Source organism: Grampus griseus, assembly GCF_964374135.1.
Source record: "Grampus griseus genome assembly, chromosome: 15".
NCBI lineage: Eukaryota > Metazoa > Chordata > Mammalia > Artiodactyla > Delphinidae > Grampus > Grampus griseus.
The window spans coordinates 61,264,986-61,284,715 of NC_139009.1; the positions used below are offsets into that span (position 1 = coordinate 61,264,986).

At 37.2% G+C, this 19,730-nt stretch overlaps 1 protein-coding gene across 1 annotated transcript in view; it reads right to left on the bottom strand.

Annotated features, from left to right (window-relative positions):
• The window catches only part of EXOC6B (exocyst complex component 6B), a 711,196-nt gene extending 691,713 nt beyond the window's left edge, over positions 1-19,483 (bottom strand). Inside the window, exon 1 of the mRNA XM_082672238.1 lies at positions 19,188-19,483. Coding sequence (XP_082528364.1) covers positions 19,188-19,300 — 113 coding nt within the window. The 5' untranslated portion in view covers positions 19,301-19,483. The remainder of the gene's footprint in view (positions 1-19,187) is intronic.
• Between the last annotated feature and the right edge of the window lie 247 nt (positions 19,484-19,730).

Consider the following 19,730-nt stretch of genomic DNA (forward strand, 5'->3'; position numbering starts at 1 on the left):
AAAGGTGGAAAGAAGGCAGCAAACTAACTGGCTCGGGACCTCAGGACAAAAAGAATGACACAATGGTGAGTTTCCTCTGTTTTCTTTTTGCCTCATATCCCAGACTTGGAACTGAAGAGGCTGGCAACCCAGAAACACGAACAGGTGCAAATAAAAAAAAGCCCCAACAAAAGCTTGCTCTCTCTAGTCAAAAGATGACAAAAAAGGCAGCCTAAGACAGAAAATATTTATACAATCACCCTTCCATTCAAGATAAACACCACAGTGGGCGGGAGCGGGGGGGGGGGGAGACTGTGCCCCGCCCATACCCACATCACCACAGGCAGAAAGAAAACCTAGACTTCCACCCTCACAGGTAATAACAAAGCACCCAACACCTCAGTCAGGGTGTCAGAGAAGGCCAAGAAGCGATCTGGGACTTGCATCCCCACCAGATGTTTACAACCCACACCACGGTGTCAGCAAAGACCAAGTATGGAATCAGAACTGCTATCTCCAGCAGTAATGAGGGGCCCCTCTCAGGTGTCAACAGACACCAAGTGGACACCTACCTCTGCCAAGCAATAATGAAGCAGTAACCCACATCTCCTCCTGCCAAAGTGGTGTCAGAGAAAGCCAGCTAAAAGAATAGATTTAAATGAGAGCCAGAGTCGCATAACATAATACAAAAATGTACAGATTTCAATTAAAAATCATTCTTCATACCAAGAACCAAGAAGTTGCCAAACTAATGAAAAAAGATAATCACTAGGTGCCAAGACTGAGACAACAGAGAAGTTAGAATTATCTGATGAAGATTTTAAAGTCGTCATTATAAAAATGATTCAACAAACAATTATGAACGTGCTTGAAACAAAAAAAGAGCCTCAGCAAAGAAATTCAGGAAATGATAACCAAATGTAGAGTTCAGAACTGAAAAATACAATAACTGAAATTAAAAACTCAGTGGATGGACCCAAGAACAGAGTGGAAGGGACAGAGGAAAAACTCAAGCGAAATGAAAGACAGAACAGGAGAAATTACATTATCAGAACAACATGAGAAAATAAAGTGAAAGAAATGAACAGAGCCTCAAGGGCTGTTGGACTATAACAAAAAATCTAACCTTCATGTTACCCAAGTCCCAGGAGAGTAGAAAGAGGGTGAGGCAAGAAAGTACTTGAAGAAATAATGGCTAAAAACTTCCCAAATTTGGCAAAGGATATAAACCTACAGATTCAAAAAGATCAGCAAATCCCAAACAGGAAAAACCCAAAGAAATCCATGCCAAGACACATCATAATTAAATTCCTGAAAACTAAAGACAGAAAAAATCTTGAAAGTAGCCAGAGGAAAATGACATCTTTCCTACAAGGAAAAAATAATTTGAATGACAGCAAATTTCTCATCAGAAACCATGGAGGCCAAAAAGAAGTAGCACAGCACTTTTCAACCAGAATCCTACACCCAGGAGAAATACCCTTTAGGAATGAAGGGGAAATCAAAACATTCTCACATAAAGGAAAACTAAGCCATTCCCATGTAAAGAAAATGTGTTGCCAGTACGCCTACTCTAAAAGAATGGCTGTAGGATGTTTTCTAAATGGAAAGGAAATGATTTTTTTTTAAAAAGGAGACAGATAGAAAAGAAAAGCTTGGAACATCAGAAAGGAAAAAAGGACACAGTAAGCAAAAATGTGGATAAATAAAGGGATATAAAGGGAGGTAAGGTTTCTTTTTTTTTACAATTAACATTTGATCTATTTATTTATTTATTTTTGGCTCTTTTGGGTCTTCATTGCTGCACGCAGGCTTTCTCTAGTTGCGGTGAGCGGGGTCTACTCTCCATTGCAGTGCACAGGCTTCTTATTGTGGTGGCTTCTCTTGTTGCGGAGCACAGGCTCTAGGCACACGAGTTTCAGTAGCTGTGGCACGCAGGCTCAGTAGTTGTGGCACACAGGCTTAGCTGCTCCACGGCATGTGGGATCTTTCTGGACCAGGGCTCGAACCCATGTCCCCTGCATTGGGAGGCGGATTCTTAACCACTGCGCCACCAGGGAAGTCCCAAGGGGAGTAAGTTTTCTATACTTCACTCAAAGTGGAAAATGATGACACTAGTAAAATGCAGGAAGTTAAATAAAAACAACACTAACGCTAGAGAAACCACCAAAAAGGGTAGACTCAAAAACATTAGATGAATCAAAATGGAATTCTCTAAAAATGTTCAAGTAATTCAAAGAATTACTTTGACAAAGAAAATAGAAAAACATAAGAGAGAATAAACAGAAAACAACAAATGAAACAATAGAATTAAGACTTAGCATATCAATAATTACATTAAATGCAAATGTTCTAATTACACCAGACAGAGACTGACAACATAGATGAAAAAACACACCTGTATGCTATGAGCAAGAAAGTCACTTCAAATGAATATAATGATATAGGCAGGTTAAAAATAAAAGAATGGAAAATGATATATCATGTAAACAGTAATCAAAGGAAAACAGGGGTAACTATATTATCATCAGATAAAGTAGATTTCATAGCAAATTACCAGAGACAACATAGGTCATTATATAATGAAATACTCAATCCACTAAGAAGACATAGCAATTCTAAATGTATATGTACCAAACAACAGAGCTGCTAAACATGTGAAGCAAAAGTGGACAGATCTGAAAGGAGAAATAGACAATTCCACAATTATACTTAAGAGACTTCAACACCTCTCTTTCAACAATTGAGACAGAAAGTCAGCAACGATACAGAAAAAATACAACACCATCAACCAATGGGAATCTAATCGACATTCATAATACACTCTACCCAACAGAATATACATACTTTTCAAGAGTCCACAGAACATATATCAAGAAAGACCATACTGTGGGCCATAACACAAACCTCAACAAATTCAAAAGAACTGAAATGATACACAGTATGCTCTCCAACCACAATGGAATCAACCTAGAAATTGATAACATGAAATATTCAAACACTTGGAAACTAAACAACACACTTCTAAATAATTCATGGGTCAAACAGGAAATCTAAAGGGAAATCCAAAAATACACTGAACTGAATGAATATGAAAATACAACATATCAAAACTTATAGGACACAGGTAAATCAGTGCTGGGAGAGATATTTATAGCACTAGAGATATTTTACAGCATTATAAATATAGAGATATGTAGCATTAGAGATATTTTATAGCATTAGAAAAGAGAAAAAAACCTCAAATCAATCTTTGAAGCCCCCATACACCTCAAGAAATTACAGAGCAAAAACAAACAGTAGGAAGGAAATAATAAATATGAGGGTAGAATTCAGTATAATAGAAAACAGAAAAACAATACATAAAATCAATGAAAAGTCTGATTCTTTGAAAATACCGATAAAATTGACAGATATCTAACAAATTATCAAGATAAGGAATGAAAGCACAGACATCACTACACACCCTGTAGCCATCAAAAGGATAATAGGGCTTCCCTGGTGGTGCAGTGGTTGAGAGTCCGCCTGCCGATGCAGGGGACACGGGTTCGTGCCCCGGTCCGGGAGGATCCCACATGCCGCGGAGCGGCTGGGCCCGTGAGCCATGGCCGCTGAGCCTGCGCGTCCGGAGCCTGTGCTCCGAAACGGGAGAGGCCACAGCAGTGAGAGGCCCGCGTACCGCAAAAAAAAAAAAAAAAAAGGATAATAAAAGAGAACTATAAACTCTTTTGACATAAATTTGACAACTTAGATGAAATAAACCAATTCTTCAAAAATCACAAATTATCACAATTCACCCACTAGAAAATAGTAATTTATATAGCCCCAGAACTATGAAGGAAACTGAATTTGTAAGATCTCCCAAAAAATAAATCTCCAGGCCTAGATGGTTTAATTGGAGAATTCTACAAAATGTTTAAAGCAGAATTAATCTAATTATGAATTAATTCTAAAGTCTCTTCTTGAAAATAGAAGAGGGAAAAAGATAGAAGAGGGAGGAAACACCTTCCAATTCACTTTTCTGAAGCAACCCTAACGTCAAAACCAAACAAAGACAGCAAATAAATAAATAAAACTACAAAACAATATCCCTCATAAAAATAAACACAAAAATCCCTAAGAAAATATGGGCAAGGAGAATTCAAGGTATGAAAAGAAATATACACAATGACTAAGTTAGCTTTATTCCAGGAAGGCAGGCTCATTCAATATTCAAAATCAATCAATGTAATCCACACGACTAAAGAAGAAAAATCACATGATCATATCAATCAATGCACTAAAAGCACTGGACAAAATTCAACACTTTTTCATGATAAAAACTCTCAGAAAATAGGAATATAAGGAAACTTCCTCAACTTGATAAACAGCATTTGCAAAAATTCTATAACTTAACACTATACTTAATGGGGGAAAGACTGAATGCTTTCTCTGGGACTCGGAACAAGGTAAAGATGTCCACATTTTCCAGTCTTATTCAACATAGTCCTGAAAGTTCTAGCCAGTGAAACAAAGTTAAAGAAAAGGCATACAGATTGGAAAAGAAAAACTAAAACTGTCCCTATTGCACATGACACTATTATCAACATAGAAAACTCCAAGGAATCTACAAAAAAGTCCTAGACTAATAAAGAAAGTTACAAAGATACAAGATAGACATCCAAAAATTAACTGTATTTCTACATATTAGCAATGAACATAATGACACCAAAATTTAAAATACAGTACCATTTACAATCACTTATTAAAAAAGAAATACTGAGGTGTAAATCTAACAAAATATGGACTGAGTTTGTATGCAAAAAACTGCACAGTGCTGATAAAAAGAGATCAAAAGGGAGCTAAACAAATTGATAAACATACCATATTTGTGACTGGAAGACTCATGAAGTAAAGAAGTCAATTCTCCACAAATTGATATACAGGTTTAATACAACTATCAAAATCTCAGCAAGATACTTTTGTAGATATAAACAAAATTATTCTAAAATTTATATGGAAAGGCAAAGGAACTAAATGAGCTAAAACTATTTTGATAAAGAAGATTAAAGTGGAAGGAATCAGTCTACCCATTATCAAGACTTATTCTATATAGTTACAGTAATCAAGACTGTGATACTGGCAGAGGGATAGACATATAGATCAACAGAAAAGAGAGACCCCAGAACAGATCAACACAAATAAGCCCAAGTGGCTTTTGGCGAAGGTGCAAAAGCAGTTCATTAGAGGAAAAACAGCCTTTTCAATAAATGGTGGTGGAACAATTGGATATCCATAGGCCAAAAAAAAAGGAGGGAGAAATTTTGAAGTCTCATTGCTTATACAAAAATTACAAAAATCATTTCAAAATGAATCACAGGGGCTTCCCTGGTGGCTCAGTGGTTAAGAATCCACCTGCCAATGCACGGCACATGGGTTCGAGCCCTGGTCCGGGAAGATCCCACATGCCACGGAGCAACTAAGCCCATGTGCCACAACGACCAAGCCTGCACTCTAGAACCCGTGAGCCACAACTACCGAGCCTGCGTGCTGCAATTATTGAAGCCTGCGTGCCTAGAGCCTGTGCTCCGCAACAAAGGAAGCCACCGCAATGAGAAGCCCGCGCACCGCAACGAAGAGTAGCCCCCTCTCGCCACAACTAGAGAAAGCCCGCTCGCAGCAACGAAAACCCAACGCAGCCAAAAATAAAATAAATTAAATAAATGAATTTTTTTTAAAAATGAATCACAGACTTTTAATTTTTGTAAAACTATAAACTTTTAGGATAAAAAAAATCACCAGGGAAAATCCTCAAGATCTAGGGCTAGGCAGAGTTCTTAGAATTGACGCCAAAAACATGTTCCATACAAAGAAAAATTGGTAACTTGGACTTCATCAAAATAAAAAACTTCTGATCTGTAACAGACCTCTGTTAAGAGGGTGAAAAGACAAGCCACAGAGTGGGAGAAAATGTCTACAAGCCACACATCCAATAAAGGACTAGTATCTAGAAATATAAAGAATTTTCAAAATTCAACAGTTAAAAAAATCCAATTAGAAACTGGGCAAAACACATGAAGAAGCAATTCAACAAAGAAGATATACATATGCCAAGTAAGTACATGAAAAGATATTCAGCATCATTAGCAGTTAGAAAAATACAAACCACAATAAGTTAAAAAAGTTAAAACCACAATAAGATACTACTACACCTGTATCAGAATGGCTAAAATAAAAAATAGTGATACCAAATGCTAGCAAGGATCTGGAAAAACGAACCCACCTACATTGCTGGTGGGAACGTAAAATGGTACCACCACTTCAGAAAACAAGTTTAGTAGTTCTTCAAAAAGTTAAACATAGAGTTACCATATGACCCAGCAATTCCATCACTAGCTATATACCCTAGAGAAGTGAAAATGTTTGTTCACACAAAAACCTTTACAGAAGTATTTATAGCAGTTTCATTTTAATAGCCAAAATCCGGAAATAAGTCAGATGTCCTTTAATGGGTGAATGATTAAAAAACTGTGGTACAGCTATACCATGGAATACCATTCTGCAATAAAAAGGAACAAACTATTGATACACCACAATTTGGATGAATCTCCAGGAAATTACATTGAGTGAAGCCAATTCCAAAATGTTACATACTGTATGATTCCATTTATATAACATTCTTGAGATGGTAAAATTATAGAAATGGAGAACAGTTTAGTGGTTTTCAGGGGCTAAAGAGCAGATAGGGACAGAAGGAAAATAGTTGTAGTTGTAAGAGGGCAACATGAGGGATGCTTGTGATGATGAAAATATTCTGTACTTTGACTGTCACAATGGCAATATCTTAGTCCTGATATATTGTACTACAGTTTCTCATGATGCTACTAGTGGAGGAAACTGTGTAAAGGGTACAGGGGATCTCTGTATAATTTCTTACAAGTGAACTTCCAATTACTTCAAAATGCAAAGTTTCATTTTAAAAAAATCAAATAATAAATGTATAGAGTCAGATCCATATTTACCATTTAAAAATGCTTCCAATAGCCTATTTTTCTATTTCCAGAGCTCTTCTCATTTCATTTTCCTCTTTCTTTTGCTATTCCAATGCCAAAAGATCTTTGTTGTACACTTTTCCCTTACAAATGTCAAGTAATTCTTTTACCTCATCAAAAACAAAATGTTTGGCTAGCTCCCTTATTTCTTTCCTTTTTTTTTTTTAATGTGTTATACAAACATGTCTTTCCTAACATCAAACTCCATACCAAAAATGTTTCATAACATGGATTCAGTCAAGCTCAATGTCTGCTGTTTTTATTCATTCATATTTCTTGGTAAGATCACATTTCATATCAATACCCTTAAAATGTTATTGTTTATTGGCACCAGAGCTTCCCTAGAAAGTGAAAGTTAGTCGCACTGCAATGATTCTTGCTTGCTTAGATGTTTCACAGAAAGCAGAAGGGAGATACAAAAAGCAAGCACAAATATGAGGAAAGAAACAAAGCCACAATTTTTAAAGGAAAAAAACATAAAGAAACACTTTTTAAATATAGAGATATTGAGAACAATAAAAGCAAAGGTTCTGACATGCAACAAGACGTTAGTGCTCCACTATACAAAATCACAATGCCAAAAGATACACTTTCGTCCCAGTTTGTCATGTTCCAAGTATATAAAAACACAATCAAAATTCAAAGCCTGTGTTACTCCACAGCTTTTTAATCAAAAACAAATATGCAAAAGAGCCTTATTTTAATCCAAATCATCATTTTTGGCAAATGGCCTTGTCACTTATCTAATATACAACAGAACATTTGTCCAGCTTCCTAAACACTGGAAACATCTAAATGCCCAAAAAATGACAGAATTGTTCTTTTAAAAAGTTTGCTATTGTTTTTGCTTTTGCTTTTATCAAATCACAGTAGTACCTGAAAGTAAATTCACTACAGTGCAAGATACATGTCAATCTGATGATCTCCAAGACTGTGAATGGGAGGCATGTATTTTAACAGAGTCCTAGTCCATATGTATCATCACAAATCACATTAAGGTAACCTAGTTGGTTGCAATGTGATAATTCTTGCTCACTTAGATGTTTAACCGGGCGATGCATGTTTTAAAGTTTTTTTATGCAAATATATATTACACGCTTAAATTTTATTTTATCAATCTCTGTGCTCTTGAGACTTATACATCTCAATTTTTTTTTAATTATAAATCCAGAACAGGGTAGGTTCCAGACATTCCAGGTAAATAACCTCCTTAATAAGGCATACATTTTCCAGGAAGTATACTCTAAATTACACAGACAAAACATCTATGGTTACTTTATTTGTTGGCAGTTTTTTAAATGGCCAAGGTGGGTTGGTCTTTAACATCAAATTTAAGACTGTTAGGAATAAAATTTTGGTGGCTTTAACGGCATTTCTTTCTTTCTAGAACACAACCCAAATAACTTCTAAAGAACCTTGGCCCTATCCTTAAGTACTCTCTCTCACTCTACTTCTTTTGAAGGAATAGAGTGGCTTATCCAGGTTCTTCAACTTTCATAAAAAAATAATATTCCAACCCACAGCTGGTTTACTTTTAAAGCACATACAGGTCTTACTTAACCTAGAACACATGCAAGTGATACATTCACAAAGAAAGGCAAAAAAATATAATCTTGAACTCACGGATACTTGTCAGTTATCAAAAACTTTGACTACTAAAAGCAGTATTTATGAAGACTTAACGTACATGCAAGGCATACACTCTTCTAGACTAGAAATTATGAAGACTGGTCACATGCATTTTACTAAGGAAAGGGTGTATAGCATTCAAAAGATTCTCAAAGTGATCAATAATCCAAAAAAGGGGGTAAGCGGGATAATGCACCATCAACTTCCACTGTAGGTATTATAAAATCTATGCCTTGATTAAGCCAAGACAAGCAGACAACTGCATTCCCTTGACTCCCTGCAGAACTGCTTTTACTAAATTGTGCTTTGGTTATGCCATATGCTTTCACTAAAGGACAATATAAGAAACAGCCTGTCACATATTGCTGCATTTACTATATGGCTATTAAAGTTACATTATACAGGGCCTTCTTTGTGAGGACATATGGGAGAAACAGTTCTCAGAACCAAGAATAGCTGTGCTTCTCCAAAGTAACTACTTTTTAAGTTTACACCATAACTCAAACAACAAAGCATATCTCGTTTTTGCACTAGCTGCCGGAAAGCCTAGAGCCAAACTGATGGCCTACCTTAACAAACATAATCTTTTAACAGCTCTCACTCTTGACTTCATATTCTCTTTCCTACCTTTGTTTTCCCTCCCCCCAATTTGCTCACCACCTTTGATGTATCTATTACAATATCTTTTTAAATCATGTAGATTTTTGGAAACCATCTAATTCCTTTCTACAAGGCAAGGGGAAAATCAGAGAAAAAGAGAGAGAAAGAGAAAACAGTCAATTGTCAACCAGAATAAGAGGGGAAGGAGACTGAGAATAACCCCAAAACAGAGTTAAGACAAAATTAATCACCCTTCAAAAAAATCAGTCAAAATGTGAAGGAAATATTAATGTTACCCGCAATTTGAAAGAAAACATTTAACATTCCAAGGACATCGAGGAACGTAAAATATAACATAAATATAACTTACAGATACACATCACAAACTGCTTTCTAAAATAGCCAAAATAATAAAATATTTCATTATCACTATCTCTTAATTGACCTCTCCTTACCTCAAATATTCAAACAAAGTCCATGTAACATCAGCTAGTCAGCAAACTGTCTTGTTTTCTAAATACTCCAGCAGATACTACTACACTGCAAAAAAAGGCTTTACTCTTTTTTCCCACAGCCATAGCAGACATCTCTAAGAAATAAGCTATTAATCACATCAGGTTTAAGCTCAGCTTTATTTTTAACTCAGTTTTTACTAACTCCTCCCCCCTCATTATTTTTGCTATCTCCCCCAAGCAAATATTAAATGTCATAGTTGCTCAGCATCTCAACCCAGATTAACATGTTTCATAGAGAAGCTACTCACTAATTTTATTTCTTCAAGTTGTTTTCAGCTGGAAGCTTGATTTTGTATGTGAGTAAATAAATTACTACATCATTAGCGAATACTAAAATCTATCAAATCCAACGATGTAAAGAATCAAAATATCTTTATTTTCCTCAATGACCTAATCAATATTCATACATATCATATTCCAAACTAAAGCTACGTCATAAAAGTCCTCTAAAATTCTAAACTGCTTCCAAAACCATACTAAATAATTGTCCTTATCAATAATTTTTTGCAACTAATTCATATACTAATTAGGTAAATGCTGGAAATTATGTAAACATGTGAATACATACCAGAACATTTTAACGTAAAGAATTTATTAAAATGTTGACATCCTCTGATTTGCTAAGAACTGTATTTGTATGTGAAGCAGCATTATCTAATAATGTTACTGCATTCCCCCAAAAAATCTTCTGATTTCAAATTATCATAGCCTCTTGGTATAAGATTTTTTTTAATTCTTTTAAAATGTCTGTTTATTCATGTTCCTTTATAACTAAAACAACAGAAAGGCAGGTTTGAAACTTTCATTCCATAAAAAACAATAGTTTCTTTGTTTTAGTAATCACAACCCATTTTAGTTTGTACACTCCTGATGCATTTAAGCAAAGCATAATTATCAAAGGTTCTTTACTGGTGCTCCCAAATCAAAGAAAAAAATACCAACCCTATAGAAAAATAATCAAAGGACACGGACAGACAGTACACACACACACACACAGTCTTTACACATATGAAGAGATGTTCAGCCTCACTCATACAGTACAAATAAAAACGCTGAAATACCATTTGTCATTATCATATTAGCAAAAACTCAAAAGTCTAAAACACACTTTGCTGAAAATGCTATGGAGAAATGAGCAATCTCATAGACGGCTAGAAGGAGAACAAAATGGTACAACCCCTGTAGAAAGTAATACCTACCAAAGTACAGGTACACTCATTATTTTACCCAGCAATCCCACTTCTGGGAATCGATCCTACAGATACAGTAGGAAATGTACAATAAGAAATTACAGACATTCAAGATTATTCACTGCTGCATTATTTTGTCCAACAAAAGACTGGACATAAGCCAAGTATACAGAAATAGGGAACTGGCTGAATAAACCATAGTATATTTACACTATGTAGCTGTAAAAAAGAATAAGGGAAATCTCTGCATACTGATATGGACAGATCTCCAAAATATATTGATGAAATAATATAAAACACTAAGCTACAGAACTGCATATACAGTACACTGCTTCTTTTGTAAAAGGGGAGGAGAAAATAAAATCATATATGCCTATATTTGCATTAAAAATACAATGGAAGAATAAACAACAAACTAATAAAATGAGGAATAGAGGGAATGGGAAAAATACTAGATTTATGGTTCATATCATTTTCTTTCCACTTTTTAAATATTTCAAACCCATACAAATAAAGATAATTTACCCATTCATATTTTATTTTCAGAATTATACTAGGTAAAATTTCCAGATGAGTTTCACCAGCACTATATATTTGATCTAATGATAACTAATAAATTCTTCAAATTCAACATAGGAATGATTGCCAAATGCTACTCTCCCATTTAATTTCCCTCTGTGACTACTAATTTTTCTATGGCTTGAATCTAACTGATCAGATAACACACCAGAATAACCTTCCACTGGAAGAGCTTCAATGAAAATTTTTGTTTATTTAGCTCGAATAAAATCAGACTTGGAGCCCAATGCTGATTGAACCAAACCAGCACTGTCTTATCAGCTACAAGAGGGCTTTTTCAGTTTTTCATTTTTCAATTTGCTTGACAAGTCAATGAAGTTATTAAAATAAAACCTAACTTTTCTTTATTAAACCACAAAAAATTCATTATCCTATTCCATATTGTAATTGAAACTTATTTAACACTGTCCACCCCCTTTTTCCCAAATGTACAAAAATTTTAACTTATTACCAAATGTTAAGCTTTATTTATACAATGTGTACTTAGATCATAACATTTTAGGCACTAAAGTTATCATACTTATATTTGAAAAATTTTAACAATACTGCAAAAATATTTAAGATTCACAGGCATTAGAGGCCAATTATTTTAGATTATGCTTTTGTTGAAGAGAAAGAGGAACTCTAAAATCATACGTAATTCCAAAAAATAAACACTTCCAACACGCCGAGGTTTTCAAGATTTTCAGCAGTTTTATTTTTTCCTCAAAAGCCTAGTCATATTTTTTAAGACAGTTAATCTACAAATCATTTAATTAACCCCCAAATAATTAACAGTTCATGGTACAATTATTTTATTCTTCTATTCATTCAACAAATATTTATTGAGTACCAACTGTATGCCAGGCACTCTTTCAGGTTTCCAGGATACAGCAGGAAACAAAAGAAACAAAATTCCTCCCCTCCTGGAATACACATTCTAATGAAGGAGACAATTAAAAATTATATCCGTCAGGCAATAGTAAGTGCCACGAAGAAAAATAAAATTCCTCCCCCTTTATTCTCTATTCTAATAAATGGCACCACCATTCACCCATTTACTTAGGCCAAGAGCCTTGGAATCATGCTTGATTCCTCTGTTTCTTTAACCCCTATAACTAATCCAATATTTTGGCTCTGCTTTCAAAACATATTCTAAATCCAACTACTTCTCATCATCTCCTCCCCAACATCTTACTGCATGCTACAACCATCTCTTAGTTCTTATTACTGCAAATATCCCTTGACTGGTTTTCCTGTTTCTTCTCTTACTCCAATCTTCACACAGCAGCCAGAATGTTCTTTGTTTAACTTAAGTTACAGCATGTCACTTTCCTGCTCAAAACTCTCTTGTACCTTGCCATAACACTTAGAAATAAAATCAGTCTCTTTCTTTGTGTACACTATCTGGACCCTCACTAATTTCCTACCATCACCTCCCATTATGCTTCTCCTGAGTCTTCACACTGTGCCTGCTGTCTGGAAGGTACTTCCCCCAGAGAGCCATATGGCTTGCTCCTTCACTCTTTTCAAACCTTTGCCAGAATAACTTTTTCTAATCACCTAATCAAAACTAATACCCCATCATATGTAACATTAACAACTAAATAACACTATTATTTTATGTATCTATGTGTTTGTTTATTCTGTGAGTGCTCCGCTAGAATGTAAGGTCCAAAAGGGCAGGGACATGTCTATTTTGTTCCCTGTTGTACCCCAGAGCCTGGAAGAGTACCTGGCACATAGAAGTTGTTCCATAAATATTTGTAGAATGAATGCATAAATTAATTCATGAATGAAGCCACCAAAATAATATAGATATATAATATATAACAATGTATAAAACTGTATATAATATGTTAACTGAAAAAGCAAGACACAACATGATAATATTCTTCTAATGTAATAAATATGGAAAAAGCTTAAAAGAAATATACAAATATAAGATTGTGACAGGGTGGTAGGATTAAGTTTTTTGTTGTCTGTTTCTTCTTTTTACAAGTCATTACCTTACATTTATAAATTAAAATATAAAAATTTTATTTTTAGAAGGGAGCTACTACTAAAAAATAAGCAATTAGCAATGGGAGATCATTTCTTTCCCCTCACTGATTGTCAAGGACGGAGTATATCAGTCACCTGAACTGCCTTTATAAAATTGTTTCCCATCTCCTCCTCCATTCTCCAGTCTATATCAAAGTAACCACTTCCAGGGTCTGATTATTGATGAATATTATATCCCTCAGCTGTATGAGTGGAAGGGGAAAAAAAAAGTCAAGAACCACTCCAAACACTAAGTTTTGTAATTAACATAACTCCAAAAACAGAAATACCTAAGTCCACATAGCAAACTCAAGGGTAAAAGGCAGATGATTCACATTATCGGAGTTACTACTACCTAGCAGGTACAGTGAAGAATGCTTTATCTTCTTTTTTTTTTTTTTTGATACTGTTCCTGCAATGTAGGTGGTATAATCCCCATTTTAAAGATGAGAAAAATTTGCCTACTAGGGTGGTAAATTGCTTATAAAAACAAGTAATTAATTGTTTAAAGAGGTCCATGCGGTGACCAATAATGAGACAGTGTCATAAACCAAGGATTATGATTAACTGGTTTCTGTACAACTTAGGTAACAGGGGAGGGCAGAGGATGGAAAACAAAGCCATGTGGCCAAAGGCACAGAAGTAGTAATGGGGAAGCCAGTTCCCCATATTTAATTATCAAATGACACTGAGCTAAACAGCTTTTGAAAATATTTCCCATATTTCTTTTCTGTAAGAGGCAGCTTTACACACAATTAAATAAGCAAGAGAGAAAATTGTTACTGCACCAAGAATCCAGCTTTTTAACAACAAAATACATAAAGCAAAGGTCTAAAAGGAAATGCACCAAAACAACAGCAGCAGTGTTATAGGAGTGTAAGTAATTCTTAATATAGCTTCCAAAATTTTTAAAATGTTGATATAATAGCTTTTTTAATGTTTCAACAATGAAAAAGATCAAATAGATAAGATTCTATCATTAATACACCTTATGTTAATCTTAAAGCTGAGCAGTATAACACAAAACCATTCCATGAGGTAAGACAAGAATCAGTCCCTAAAGTAAAGTGCTTTACCAAGATCAAATATAGCAATCACATCATTCTTATAACACAAGAACCTCAGAAATGGAAGGCAGCAACTAAGCTAAAAAAGAGAAAACCTTTACCTGAAAACATTAGAGCAAACTTCTTCCCAGGTGAGAGCACTCAACAAGGGAGGTCAAGCTGAACAGCAAAGTCAAACAAACACAATGACAGGGTCTTGAAGGTTACATTTCTGCTACAAATAAGGAATATAAATTTAATGGCAAAAAGACCAAGATAAATCAACCAGAAACATATCTGGGTTAGAAAAATGGCAATCAACAAATGATGCTAGAACTGCATATCAACATGTAAAAGAATGAAAATGAACACCCTTCCTTACACTATAGGCAAAAATTAACTCAAAATGGATCACAGACCTTAATGTAAAGATAAAATTATACAACTCAGGAAAAAAACAAGAGGAAATCTTCATAATCTTGGGTAAAGCAAAGGCTTCCTAGATACAACACCAAAAGCACAAGCAAAAAAATAAAAACTAGATATACTGGACTTACATCAAAATTTAACTTTTGTGCAACAAGAAAAATGAAAAAACAAACCAAAAGAATGGAAGAAAGTATTTGCAAATCCTATTCCTGGTAAGAGACTTATATCCAGAATATATAAAGAACTCTTACAACTCAATAATAAAAAGACAACCCAAGTAAAAACTGAGCAAAGGATCTCAATAGACATTGCTCCAAAAAAGATAAATAAATAATAAGCACATGGGCTTCCCTGGTGACGCAGTGGTTGAGAGTCCGCCTGCCGGTGCAGGGGACACAGGTCCGTGCCCCGGTCCGGGAGGATCCCACGTGCCACGGAGCGGCTGGGCCCGTGAGCCATGGCTGCTGGGCCTGCGCGTCCGGAGCCTGTGCTCCGCAACGGGACAGGCCACAACAGTGAGAGGCCGCATACCGCAAAAATAATAATAATAAGCACATGAAAACATTAACCATTAGGGAAATGCAAATCAAAACGACAGTGAGACGCAACTTCGTATCCACTAGGATGGCTAAAATAAAAAAGATACTAACAAGTGCTGACAAGGATATGAAGAAACTGGAACACTTACACATTGCTGGCAGGAATGCAAAATGGTACAGACATTTTGTTAAACAGTTCGGCAGTTCCTCAAAATGCTGTATGATTCCATTTATACAAAGTGAACAGAATAGGCAAACCCATAAAGACAGAAAGTAGTGACTACCTTGGGAAGGGGGACAGAATGAAGAGTGAGTGCTAATGGGTATGGGGTTTCTTTTGGGGGTGATGAAAATGTTCTAAAATTAGACTGTGGTGACTGTTACACAACTCTGTGAATACACTAAAAAACACTGAATTGTATAGTTTAAATGGGTGAACTGTACGGGATATGAATTATATCCCAATAAAGCTACTGTTTTAAAGGCAATGTATTTCACTGTTAAATTTAAAAGTCTGTTTTAAAATCTTAAATAGCAATTAAAACTGAATGTTAATTGCTAGCACCCAGAGAGCAAAGTGAGGAAATGGCTTATTCTGAATAACTGATGTGAAAGAAGACTAGAGATATGTAAACGTGATTTGAAAAATGAAACTATGAAGCTATTGTTCATGAGTGATTTGTGATCACTATTTTAGTATTAGCACTACAAGGCAAGAATCAATATTATTTTAAAAACAAGACATGCCCTAACATCTTATGGGCCCCTTTCCTCATCTGCAAAATCAGGACTTGTAGTTAACAAAATAATTTTTGAGATGAAGACAGAGAAGAAAGAGATGGCTGCTTTCCCAAAAGAATTTGCTAGGCAACAGCCTCTATATGCATGGATAAGCTTGGGACTTTCAGAATTACAGTAAGTAAGGAAAGGCACTCCTTATGATACATGGGAATCAACTAACATTGCATTTACTGTTCAAGCTTAAATAAGGTTAGTTATATAATGAAAAAGTCAAGCCACTGTGGCTCCTCAAACAAAAAGGGATAAAACTGGAAGAATAATTTGGTACCACAAATTATTATTATCTAGTTCCTCTTCACTTACAAAACCTTTCTCAGGAACAGCTAAGAACCCGGTGCCTTAAAAATGCTACCTCAGAAGAAACAGGAAAGACTATGAAGAGGGATAGAGTTTGAGATTTACAGTTAAGAGTAAAGTTAGGGAAGAGAGCCTACTGCCTTTATCAAACCTGTTTAATAACTGTGATGGAAAACCAGGAGATAATGATTATGGAAGTGCACCCAGGGTAAAGCATGAGATGTGAAACATCAAGTCTGTGCATGCTGCTGCCTCTGAATGGAATAAGAAAGAAAGATGAGATCGTCCCCTGTGAATATGGGAAGAACAAGCTAGACTAAAGACAGAGACAGTGTATATTACTTGTATTATAGGATGTTCTAGTAATTGAATCTTGGGTCTGATAGTAAGATTTAGGGTTATCCACCAAAGACCAGACGAGGCCAAAAATGAAAAGCCCCTAATAATGATAAAAGGGAGTCAAGAAAAGCAACTAAAAGTAGTAGGATAGTGCAGCGGTTTTCAAAACTTTTTTTTTTTACCATGTCCCCTTAGGACAAAAGATCCCTAATCCATATACCCCAACAAAACCTGACTTTCCAGTGAAAAAAGAACTCAGTGATAACAATGAGGCAAATCTGCGGGAGAATGGGTAACATATTTTAAACATAATATGTATACTCTTCAGACAAGATAATGGAAAATTACAGGCCAAAATTCAGTTGAACAAATATGCACTACTATTCAGTGGAGAGCTAACATAACAAATCACAACTAAATTGATAACACTAAATTAAGTCATTTATCCTATAAACCAAGAACGACAGCAATTAAAAACCGCAACCAACTCAAGACAACATTAATGGTGTTCTGATGAAGAATCCTTCCTCAAAACTCTGGTAATCCCAACTGTTCCAGCAGGAGCTTTGCTTGGCTGCCAACTATATAGCTCAGCAGCCAAATTTCTTAGTAGAACACTGAAACAGCATCCTCAGTAACTCTAATAACATTTTGTTTCATGAAAACCAAATATTAATAACCATTAATAATGTACATAGAATATCAGTAAGTAGTCCTTAGTTTTTATAAAAGTGAAGATAATGAAATGAGGGTCATTCACCCCTAAGAACTCAAGAAAATGTAAAAAGAGAGGAGCATGACGGTCATGATCATAATGCAGTAAGAGACAAAAAGCAAACTACTAAGGATGGTCATGTCCCATGTCCAGGGATGGCACTGGTAAAACTGTGCTAACAATATGCCCTGGAGAAGGAAGCTGTGCGGGTGGAAATGAGGAGTCTAGTCTCCAGCCTGCCCCTCCTTCAAACACTTTCATGAGGCAACTCTCCCCATGAAAAAACAAAGTAGTGAGTAATAACTTTTTTGAGGGGAGGAACAGCGACCCAAGACTGTACAAGGTGGGTAAGATAATTCTCTCTGTTGGCTGCATGGAGACCAGAAGGTGCCACAGGAAGGACGAAGATAAGTTAGTTCTAGGGCACTAATAAACTGAGGGGAAAGAAAAAGGTAGTTTGAAATTGCGCTTGGTGAGTAATTAACATAAAGTACTGGTAGATGGTGATCCCCAACTGAGGCAGAAAAACAAGAGATTAAGAATGCAGACTCTGGATCCAGAATGCGTGAGCAGGAATCACGACTCTCCTAATTTATTTTCTCTGTGACCTTGGGCAAGTCACTTAACCTCTCTGTGCTTCATCTGTAAAAGGAGGGCAATAATAGTACCTTCCTAATAGGGCTGTTGTGCAGTTTGAATAAGTTATACTTGTAAATCGCTTAATAAATGTCTTGCACTTTACATAGTAAGTGGTACCTAAGTTTTGTTAAATAAGTTGAGGTGGGTGGCGGCTTGTTTTGACAACTCCAAATAAAATGGGGGTGTGTGGGCAAAGTAATGGTCACAGGGAACGGAGGGGAGATAACGTCTCTTCGGTGAGGAGTACCAGGAGGCTGCACACTTGGGGAGGTCGTCCTCCTGACAGGGCTCAGCGAGCACCCGCTCACAGGAGACGCTGAAGGAAACTTCCCTCCTTCCAGGCCTAGGATTTTCAAGAACTCGAATCTGAGAAGTGGTTGTGATTCTGAGGCAAGAGTTTAATTTCCGAGCAAGAGACGGTGGGGTGAATTCTGTTTTGCCTGAAGAGCAGGTCTTGGGTCTAGGGCAGGACGGGGTTTGAGTCGGAGACAGGAGGGTGATGTCCTCAGTGGGAAAGCTCTGCTAAAAGCCACCACCTGCCGGGCGCGCTCCCGCTGCCCGCGCCTGTCTAGCCTCTGAGGGAGAACGACGGCTGCCCCAGCCCCAAGGGAGGCAGGAGCCTACAGGGCTGCCGGCGCCGACGGTCGTGAAGGGACCCCCCGGCGAGACTGCGGAGGGGGACCCGCCTCACCGAGGGTGGAGGTCGCTCGCCTGGCTCTCCGAAGGGAGGGGCCGGCGCTGGCCCTGAGGGTGGCCGGCCCGGCGCACAGCCCGGAGGAAGCCTGCCCCCGGATCCCGCCCGTGCCCGCCCATCTGTGACCCCGGTACCCAGGGTACCTGAGCGTGGGCCCGATGCAGGCCGTGTCGGTGCTCTCGATCTCTCGGAGGATCCGCTCGTGCTCCGCCGCTGTCTCCAGGCTCTCCGCCTCCGCCATCTTACCCCGCTCCATAGACTGGGGGTGCCCGGCAGCGCGTGCCCTCCTTCAGCTCGGCTCACCTTTCGCTCGCTCGCGCTCTCTCTCTCTCCCTCTCTCCCTCTCTCTCGCTCTCTCTCTCTCTCTCTCTCTCTCTCCCTCCTCTCTCTCACCCCAGTCTCCAGAGCCTCCTGAGCCTCCTGCTACCCGCAGGACGACCCCTCCCTCACATGCGGCACGCCCCCTAACGTCCCCGCGTCCGCAGACGTTCCGCGCAATGCCCGCTGGGATTGTAGTTCTCTGGGAGATGGGGTTCCACACGTTATTCATTGAATCGGCAAACGTGTTAAAAGCTCCGCTCTAAGGCAGGAACAGTTAAGGACTTCATATGCAACGGAGATTAAGTCCGGCAATGGCACTAAACCTACAAATTCTTAAGACCCATGCCTCAAAGTGCAAAAGCCTC